General features: G+C 50.3%; 1 protein-coding gene across 4 annotated transcripts; it reads right to left on the reverse strand.

Annotated features, from left to right (window-relative positions):
- Window positions 1-4686: 4686 nt before the first annotated feature.
- On the reverse strand, window positions 4687-9667 carry LOC118700244 (GTPase-activating Rap/Ran-GAP domain-like protein 3). 4 transcript variants are annotated; one of them, XR_008509151.1, is made up of 7 exons: window positions 9092-9649; window positions 8502-8566; window positions 7819-7882; window positions 7465-7533; window positions 7074-7149; window positions 6183-6304; window positions 4687-5759 (listed from the first exon to the last, which is right to left on the reverse strand). XR_008509151.1 is itself a non-coding variant. In XM_054518505.1 (6 exons), the coding sequence occupies exons 1-5, from the start codon at window positions 9148-9150 to the stop codon at window positions 6237-6239; spliced, it is 294 nt and encodes a 97-aa protein (XP_054374480.1). In that variant the 5' UTR covers window positions 9151-9658; the 3' UTR covers window positions 4687-5759; window positions 6183-6236. The 4 variants fall into 4 exon arrangements, 1 of the variants encoding a protein (XP_054374480.1); XR_008509152.1 differs by having other exon boundaries at window positions 4687-5736; window positions 7074-7533; window positions 9092-9667; XR_008509150.1 differs by having other exon boundaries at window positions 7074-7533; window positions 9092-9659.
- Between the last annotated feature and the right edge of the window lie 526 nt (window positions 9668-10193).

The following is a 10193-nucleotide window of genomic DNA, read 5'->3' on the forward strand; positions in this document are numbered from 1 at the left end:
AAGGACAAAACAAACAGCATCGAATTCCCACCAATGTCTTCCAAAACCATCAAGATACCTCCACCAGCCAAACAACTGCCAGCGAAAGAAACACACAACACTCTTTTCACTGACAGTTCTCATCACATCAGAAAAATGGAACCAAACGAAAAGAAAACCCTGGAGAAACACACGCAGCAAATCACAAAAGCCTCTAAAAAAACCCAAACCAACTCGCTCAACTCCAATCAGTGCCACTGACCCTGAACGTCATTTTAAAAACTAACCAAAATTCTACATCTACACTAACTCAAAGAATAAGCAATACTCTGTCAAAAGAACTTTAGAAAGCGAACTAATGAACGAAATAGAAAAAAAAACCAAAAAATCTCAACCACTAAAAAATAAGAAAATAACTACCCAAATTAAAAAAAAAAAAAAACCAAAACCAAAAACAAACAACTACTTAAAAAGACCCACCATATAAACACCCACGTTCCCAAAAATAAAACTGATCAACAACCACCAAATACGTCGAAGGACAACAAAAAACGAAAAGAAAAAAAAAAAAAGAAAGGAAAAAACCAAAAGAAAATACATTTGTAAAACAAAAGTCCCCCAAACCAAATCAACTTTAATTTACGACAAAAAAATTATTCCCAGCTGAAGAATAAACGCATAGAGCCTCATTCGATCAAAATAAAAATACCACCCAGAAATAAACACAAAGCCTAAAGAGAAACGCAACCATTAACAATATCTCCCAAATGATCCCGTAACAATACAACATACACTACAATCAAACAAACCAAATCAATAAAAGCCCTGGAAGACGATAAACACGAACGCAATTAGAGAGATTTTAAAAACCCCGCTGCTATTAACGACACGACGCCACCTCGAACCCACCGAAACAAACGCTACACGCCCACGCTAATAAAAGCCACCGCGACAGAATTAAAATCCGAGCCGCTGCTTCGCGCAACGACCCGTAGAAACCATTGCACGCCTTTAAAAACAGAATAGCCCGGCAAAAAAAAATATCCGACTACAGAACTCGATTCAAACCAAACCTTTATCGTCACCACCTGAACCGAGAACCGTACCGGTCAGGAAGAACGCCAGAGCCCTTAGCGCACACCCACTGCGACCCACACAAAACCGTGCGATCGATCCCTACAGAGCACCTCCGAACCACGACACCCAAGAACTTGCGGCAGCCGAACCCCGCGCTGCCGGCCCCGGACGGAGCGCGGCTCCCGGCGGCAAAGCGGCTCCTCCGGCGCGCAGGGGCGGCGCCGCCCCGGAGACCCCCCCGCCCCCGCCCGCTCCCCCTGCCCGGGGGACCCCGGCGGCGCCCGAGCCCCGCGCCCGGAGCGGACAGAGCGGCGGGCACCGGCCGGGCCGGCGCAGCAGCGCCCGCGCCGCCTCTGCCGCCCTCGGCCGGCCCGGCGCCAGCCGCCCTCGGCTCCGCACGGCGGCTCGCACCGGCAGAGCGGCTCGGCCGCTGCCGCGCCAAATTCCCCGTGCGCCTCGGCAACCGCCCGGGCCGGGCCGGCAGCGCTCCCGAGCGGCAACGCTCCGGGCCGGGCCGCGGCCACAAGAAGCGCCCTCAAATGCAGCGGCACAGCCCCGACTGCAGCCCTGCAAACGCTGCCAGAGCTGCGGCTTCCCGCAACTGAACCCCGAAACTGACGCCGCGGGTGGCACTCACCTCGCTTCAACAAGGGCAAAGAAATGGGTTCTCCCCTTCAAGTTCATCCCCTGGGAGAGCAGAAAAGAAGGGGCTTTCCTCCAATGAAATCCTTCAAGCCGTGTGGAAAGGGGGATTTGGACCTCAATTCAAACCCTTGCAAAGGAGGGACACCAGCGCTGTCCCCTCCATTTAAACCTTAGGATGATGAAAATGGGCTGGCTGCCTTCAAATCAAACCCCTCAGATGACAACAATACTTTGCCCATTCCCGTTCAAATGGAACGCAGGGATTCCCTGTCACCCCTGGGATACCCCTAACAGCCGGGAAAAGGCAGGTTTTCCTTCAATCAACACCCTTCGAACCGCAGGTGAAGGCGGATCCCTCCCAGTTCGAACACAGACAATATTAGGAGAGTAGCTGCTTGCCTCTCCTTCTTTTGTCTTCACAAGCTCCGTTTTTGGTCCTGGGGAACCGGGGAGGGGGGACTGCCAAGATCAAATCGAAAAGGGAAAGGACCAAAGTCCCCGCTCCAAATCCACACGCGCTCACCCGTTCGGCTGCTGCTTCCCGGCACAAAGATTCGTCCCTCGGCACCTCCTTGAAGCGATGCTCCGCGTCTCCAAGCGCGCATCCAGGTGTTCGCCCAGACGCTGCGAGAAGCTCTCGCAGTCCTTCCATGAGACAGCCCCGGGAGCCCCCCATGAACCCCTCTTCTCAGCAGCTCCATGCAAAAGGGAGCTGAGGCGAAGCCTCCCCCTAAAATTGCCTCCCCCCCCCCCCCCCCCCGGCAGGAGCCGGCCCCTCATCATCCTCACAGCTCACACCTGGGGCTGCTCCGAGCCCCCCATCATCCTCACAGCTCACACCTGGCGCTGATGCCACTCTCCAACAGCGCCTCTCCCCGTCCAGCACACAGCCCGCTTCTCACAGACACAGAGCCAACAGACATCTGCTCCGGGTGCTGGCTGTTCTTAGTCCGTCTGCTTCCACAATTCAGACACGGACGTGCGCTGATGGCACTGAGGGAAAGCATTCCAGTGCACAAAACTGTCATTCTGGTAGCACGCTTTGAGACGCCTTCAGAAAAAGCAGAATCAGCGCCACCTCCTAAGAGCCCTGCTGAGGAACCCCGCCCTCCTTGGGACACCCAATGCAGCAGTGGAAAAAGACAATAGAAATACAGCAGCCTTTCAAGAAAGCCTTCACACAGTAATAGTGGGACCCGGTCACATTTCTTCTTTCCTTGCTCTCTGGAATGACATCGATACGAAGTACAAAACCCACACGAAACCCAAGGCAGAGCTGGGATTTTACACGTCTTCCTTTTGGCTCTCGGGATGACAAGCGCCTCTTCCGGGACTGCGACACGATTTGGGCGCTGGCAGAGAACGGAGGCAAAAGGTGCCAGAGAGCCCCTTCTATCGCCTTCAGCCCCTGCAGCTGTTCTGAGGGTTCCAGGGCACAGCTCGGTCCGTTCCTAGATCAAAACCTCACGGCAATATCTTCAGAACTACTACCCATCTCCAGTCGGAAACTTCTACATTCCTGGAAACAAATGAGTGCGTAGAGAGGGTTTCTCCCCAGCTGAGTTTAGAGACCAATTCCTATTCTTTAGCAATACCTAGAAAACCGAACGCCTTGCCAGGTTTTAGCATCCTACACCCACTCACCCCTCCCTCCCTGTGCATTTGGTGGCAGCTTTGGGTCCCTCTGGGGGACGGCACCCAGCGTGACCCCCGCCCCTCGCCCGCCCCCCACCTGCTCCTGCACCGCAGTGGGGCTCCCTCTCCTGGGCACCTTGGGGTGCCCCCAACGGCATCAGAGCCCCGAGTCTTCACCCCCCCCCCCCCCCCCCCCTTTTCCTGACCCCCAAAGAAGGCTCAGAACGAATCCGCCTGCCCTGGACAGCAGCGCAGCGCTTCCCCCAAGCCCTTCCCACACGTGCATGGCCCCAGCAAGGGATTCTGCTGCAACAAGAAAGCGGGGGCAGCCCCCAGAAGGCTTGAGGTTCCTGCCCAGCCTCGCTGTCACGGGCCGGGGGCAGCGAGAGAGGGAGCGGCACAGACGGCGGGGACGGCCCGGCACAGGGCGGGGGCCGCTCTCAGCGCGATGCCGGCAAAGCCGCAGCTCCGGCGCTGTCGGCCGGGCTGCTTGAGCGGCACGGGGGGATCCGCCGAGAGCCTCCGGCCCCGCGCGGGGACTCCTGCAAGGGCCCAGGGCCGCCGGGCTCCGGCCCTCGGGGCTTTATTCTCCGGCAGCCCGAGCCCCGCGGCTGCGGGGCAAAGAAGGAAAGGGGGCACGGGAAGAGAGGAGCGAGAGCAGGGCATGAGAAAGGGCGGCGAGGGAGCTCGGGCTGCGCAGGAAAGCGGGACGGGAAGGGAAAGCCCGGGACGAGGGTACAGGGAGGCTGGGCAGAGGAAGGAGAGAGGGGGAACAGAAGGGAGTAGCGGGCTAGGGACAGGACAGGAAGGAGCCGGGTTTGTGGGGGGAGAGGGAATGGGGGAAAGGGAGCGAGAGAAGGCGAATACGGGGAGAAGGAAGGAGGGCTAGAGAGAGGGACAGGCGGGGAAGCCCCCCAGAGCCCCGGCTGCACCCCGAGCCCGGCCCGGCGCCTCGCCCTGCCCGGGATGCTGCGCTCGGCGGAGCTCGGCTCGCTCCGGAGACGCTCGGCTCGAGTCGGCTCTTGTCGCCTCAACTCGGCTCTTGGCGCCTGCATTCGCCTCTTCGGCAGAGCTCGCCTCGCTTCGGCCCAACTCCCAGCCGCTCGGTGCCTTCGGCGCGCCTCGGCTCCGCTCGCCCCGGTTCGCTCGAGGCCGTCAGGGTCGGCCGCTCTCGCCTTGCTTCGGCCGAGCTCGTGCGATTCCCCCGAAGGCGGCGTCGTTCGGTTGTGTTTTTAGAAATATCTTTCTCTATCGATTGTATCTTTCTATAGTTAGATTTATATTTCTAGAATACTTCTATTAATCCAAATAAAAACCCCATCTCTAACCAAAAAAATACACGAAAACACCTTCTTTTAAACGGTATCGAAATATTTTTATACTTTGTATAGTTATACTCACATTTATATATATGGTTTCTTTTGATGCAATCTATTAATAATTATCTATAATATCTATAAAATTCTAGACATGTATTTAAAGTATTATTTATATTATGTATCGTATCTACTGCTGCAACTGATTTTTTCTTCTAGTTTTAAACTTTATCTGTACGTATTTATGATATATTTCTAGACTTAGATTTCTACCTTCATATTCTTTGTATTTATCATTTTTATCATCAAAACCCTGCCTACTGACAAGTAAAAAAAAACGCTTTCTTTAACGATTTAAAAAATATTTTTATATTTATAATTTTCCTATTTCTATTTATCATTTGCTCTCTAGTACGTGATAACATACCTGCTCCTGCACCGCAGTGGGGCTCCCTCTCCTGGGCACCTCGGGGTGCCCCCAACGGCATCAGAGCCCCGAGTCTTCACCCCCCCTTTTCCTCTAGTTAGAAACTACACTGGAACTTTTTTCTGGAAACAAAGACACGACCTAAATCCTCTCCCCATGTCCTAGACAGATAGATGTTCAGTTCTTAGTTGACTGGGCAGCAGTTTCTTCAATAGAACGAGAAACAATATGGAAACGTTTTAGCTACAAGCAAATAGGCAAATCTGAACAAGGTCCTGGTGGCCAGCCGCTGCAGTTATTTTGAAGCCATTTTTTAAACAATCAAGTACTGATCCCACAAAAAATAAAGCAAAAAGCTGACTACTGGCTAAGAAAGAAGGAAAAATTAACTTTTGACGACAACAACAACATTCCAAGGACACAGGCTTTTTTCCAATCTCATACCTTATTACTACCTCTCTTGGGAATTCTCATCGTGGATCCCAAAAGGAATAAATCCCTCAGCGTGTCCTAAAGCACCAAGGAGCTACCTACAAGTGAAGGTGGCTACTTTCAGTGCAGACACAGCTGATGACACAGCAGTAGGGCAGTTCTATGCTGCCCAGGGATAATACTGTCTCCTCTTCTCCAGCAGCTGACTCTCTCCTGCCATGGTTTCTGTAAATGCATCAGAGCACGACCTTAAACACAAACAGGCAAGAAAACACCATCAGAAGTCTTTCATTAAGCACTACAAGAAGGGTTCCAAGCAGAGACCAACAGAATTTCAAGGAAGCAGTATGCAATTAAACCACCTCAGACTCGTTCAAGTATCCGGCAGGTAGATGGAACCAAAATGGAACCATTCAGAAACGACAAAGAAAACCTCCCCAAGTATTTATACAGGAGTCCTTAACGTCAGAAATGGGATGACAGGTTATGTTCAGATAAGATGAATGTTTATTTGGATGTAGAAATAAACTTCTCTCATGGTCCTTTGCCAAAAAATAGAACCTACAAGTGAACACCTACACCTGCCTAAAAAGACCTAACGAGCCCCTGGCAGCCACCGGCATCAAAGCACAGGGGATGTTTCTAATCCAGGCTAAGGAGAACAATATCACCTTTTGTTCTCTCCAGTTTGTTTCCTCTGCAGTCCTATTTGCTTCTTATGATTTTTACACTCTCTGTATCTTCTCGGGCAGCGCTGAGTCTGACGACCGGGATACGAGAGTCCTTCCCTGCCCTACGGAGAGAACCAGGAAAAAAAGTTAAAAAAAGAACAGGGCAGTTTGAAGTTAATACTTCCGACGAGAAGCAGCACCTGACAAACAGAGTGAACAAAGCGTGACACCTCCCTGGGGACAGAAGACTTACAAACTCTCCGGGATTTACAATCCTAGTAACCAAGCCCTTCAGCACAGCAGCCAAGTGTCCCATTAGGTGGTGCTGCACCAAAGAATGATCCGAGAGGTTCCAAAGAGTGAAACGCACGTTATTTTCCAAAGACGTAAAATCGTGCAAAATAACAAAACTACAATAGATCTAAACTACAGGGCAAGAGTACAAGTGTTAACTTGAGGAGCTGGAACCATCCAGGTGAGCAACTGCTAACTGGATCCTCAACAGAGTTTGAGGAACCCTCCAGGATACAGAAGGGTTTTCCCCAGCAATGTCACAGGCCGAGTTTTGATAGAAGTACACTTGCCAGATGCTCAGAAACGTCACCCATCCTCCTCCGGGTGTCCTGAGAGAGCTGCGAATGGCTCTCACGTGGTTGGAGCTGGTTCTGTAAGGGCTCAGGGTGAATTTCACCAGATGCAACCAAACTGGGCAACACCCAGTGGGACAGAAGGAACCCAAAGCTTGTTTTACCCAAAGCTTGGGTAAGCAGAGCTCCAGCAAATACTGAGGAAACGGACAGAACAGGGTAACAAATAATAAACATACCTTTTTTTTTTTTTTTTTTTTTTTTCAGATGAGCAAAACAATTAAGGAGAAGGTGGAAAACTCACCATGACTGAACATTTCATCACCTGTAAGCTGACCATCCTTAGCATAGAGGATTCCAAATTTAAAATTCACCGATCCCTGGAAAATAAAACCAAATATTATTTGGTAAACAGTCAAACAGAAGACATAACAATTTGGGTCCTCTAATCTTTGCATACATCCTACACATCAGAACATACATTTTATACTATCTCCTACTACACGATAATTTACCTTTAAACTTTGATAGTATAGCATAAAACCATTAACTTAGATGGGTGATCAATTATTATTAAGTTGGTGCTTCAAGTTATTTTTGCTGTCAGGTTCAAAAAAACATTACTTCTTTTTACTGTAACGAGCAATTGATTTAGAAGTCATCAAAAGCCCATCAAAATACAAAGCTGTACTCACCGGACGGGTCTGTGAGCAAGAAGTAGTTAGGCTTGTACTCACCTCTTGCCCTTCAACAACCAATAAATCCTGTCAACAAAAACAGCATCTTTAGCCCCCTCCTATTAAAGATTCTACAAGGATGATGGTTTTATTTGTGTTTAGAAGTTTGGATTTGAAATGGCCAGTTCAATGGATAAAGAGACAGTTTAAGTAGTATTCGATTATTATTATTATTATTATTATTATTATTATTATTATTATTATTATTATTAGCTACTGGAAGAAACAAACCAGTAGTATCTATACTTAATTACTTCTATTTCCAGGAAATCATAAAGAAAAAGAACCAAACAAAAAAAAGTCACTTCCTACCTTTTGTATCTCAGGATGAAAAATGTCTCTTGGGCTCTTCTCCAGTTTCTCAAGACTCCTGGCACTGAAATGCAAATGAACGAGTGCTTTAGAGGAGGGCAAGTGCACATTCCAACCCCGAACCACCAACCGATTGCAGTTACAGCGCTTACAAAATGAATCGTTCCCAGAGCCTCTGGGAAATGGAACGGTTGGTGCAACTGCCATTTCTTCCCCAAAATACTAACTTCCAACACTTCCTAAACTTAGTTTGCATTTTAAAAACAGAAATTAGGGAGACTCAGGGTGGAGATCAGGTTGAAATTGATTTCCTTCTAAAGCACAGGGCTCTGTTCCATCACCCTTCACTTTGGCTCCACACAGAATCACGGGGAGCATTTTAGGAGGGCCCAAGAACCAATTCTATTTCTCTCTTTTTTCTAGTTCTCTCTCTTCCTAAATCATTCAAGGCAAGTCAAATGAAAAAGGACAAGTTCAGCATCAAATTCACACTTTTTCCCTTTGTCTGCTCAAGAACAGGCTTTTAAACCACTTCTTGCTGCCTTCAACGATTAAGACTTGCAAAACAGTTTCGCAAGTTTGATAGGTTTATCATAAAAACCACAGAACGCAAGCTCTGAATTACAGGAAAAGGTACACAGGCAAATATCTCAGCTGATGGTGGCTTATTTGTAAACACATACCTTAACGGAGATTGCACTGAGAATGTTTCAGTGGGACTCTAAGGGAAAAGTATTTTCTGAGTACCCTGTAAACAAGAAAAGCTAGGATATATTACAGGACATACCCACTTGTTCTGCATATTCAAATAGGATTATCAATAAAAACATTTAAGAAGGAAGAAAACCAAGGTAATTTTACTCAGCTATATTTGCTGCCGATTTAGAGAAAAAAAAAAAAAAAAAAGTCACGGGTGCTGCAAAGAAAAAAAAAAAGTGAACCAGAAACGCCTACAGTAGAACTTTAAAACAATTGCTTGGATAAAAGCAGCTCATGGAACATGAAGTAGAAAAAAAGCGAAACCAGTATCAGACCTGCCTATTTTCTTACCATTGCACAAGAAAAATCCGACAAGCGGTATAAAGTCACTGCCTAAAACCGATCCTAGGATGTAACCAAGAACAATTGAGGCATTTGCTAATCTAAACGGAAACCTTTTCCGGACCCTAGTGTCAAATCACACGTTTTGTCTTGCAGCAGCTCGAGGCTGGAGAGCATTTCCCCTGGGGGTCGGGAGGGTAGGGGCACAAGGGGCTGAGTTTGCGGATCGCACCTGTGCCAGCAGAAGGATCCAGCCCGCGCGCTCCTTGCGCTCGCCATTCTCCGGGCCATCGCTGTGTTTTACTGCTCAGCGATGCCGCTCCATCTGTTTGCGTGGAAGAAAGAGCCACGAGCACTGAGGCACTCAGCAGCCGTGTCATTCCAGCCGCTCGTCCGCCCCCGCCCGCAGCAGCGGCAGCAGCCCGAGGGACACGGCTGCAGCTCGGCGGCTCCCGCGCCTCCGCCAGCCGCCGCACAGTGACCGCGGCAGCGCCCGGCGCCGCTCGCCCGGGGCGGCTCCTGCAGCTCCCGGCCCGCGGCAGCAAAGCACCGCCTGGCGCTCCGCCATCGGCGGGCGGCAGCGCGCCCCGCCCGAGCTGAGCCCCCGCCACCGGGACCGCTGAGCGAGGCCGAGGCACCGGGCGGACGCCCCTTCCGCGCCGCTCGGCTCCGTGCGGGCGGCCGGCCGGAGGCTTCGCCCCTCCAGCGTCGCTGCCGCGGCTCCGTCCCGCGCGGGAGAGGCGCCGGGAGCTCCCCGCGCCCAGCCCGCTCCCCCGGCGCGCGGCCGCCTCGGCCCGCCAGCCATTCATATGGCGCGTCGGCCGTTGCGTCAGACGCCGCGCTTTACGGCCGCAGGGCCTGCCGGGAGTTGTAGTCTCGGACTGACAGCCACCGCTCCGTTTGCCGCCACCGGGAGCTGCGGTCCCGCCGGGGGATCAAACGGCTCCTTCGCTCCTGGGCGCGGAAGCACCTTAGGCAGCACCGCCCCTCCCGAATGTCCTTTCTTTTCCACTCCAACTCTTTTTTCTTTTTTTCACTCTGTTTTTCACCCCCTTTTCCACTTTCGCTCTTTCTTTTTCACTCTCACCCTTTTCCTTTTTCATTTTTTTTCTTCCTTTCTCTTCCTTCTTTTTTTTTTTCTTCCTTTCCTTTTTCCTTTTCTTTCTTTCTGTCTGTCTTTCTCTCTCTCGTTTTTTCTTTCTCTGGCTCTCTTCCTGTCTCTTTCTTTCTTTCTTTCTTTCTTTCTTTCTTTCTTTCTTTCTTTCTTTCTTTCTTTCTTTCTTTCTTTCTTTCTTTCTTTCTTTCTGTCTGTCTTTTTCTATTTCGTTCTCTCT

Source organism: Molothrus ater, unplaced genomic scaffold (assembly GCF_012460135.2).
Source record: "Molothrus ater isolate BHLD 08-10-18 breed brown headed cowbird unplaced genomic scaffold, BPBGC_Mater_1.1 matUn_MA631, whole genome shotgun sequence".
Lineage (NCBI taxonomy): Eukaryota > Metazoa > Chordata > Aves > Passeriformes > Icteridae > Molothrus > Molothrus ater.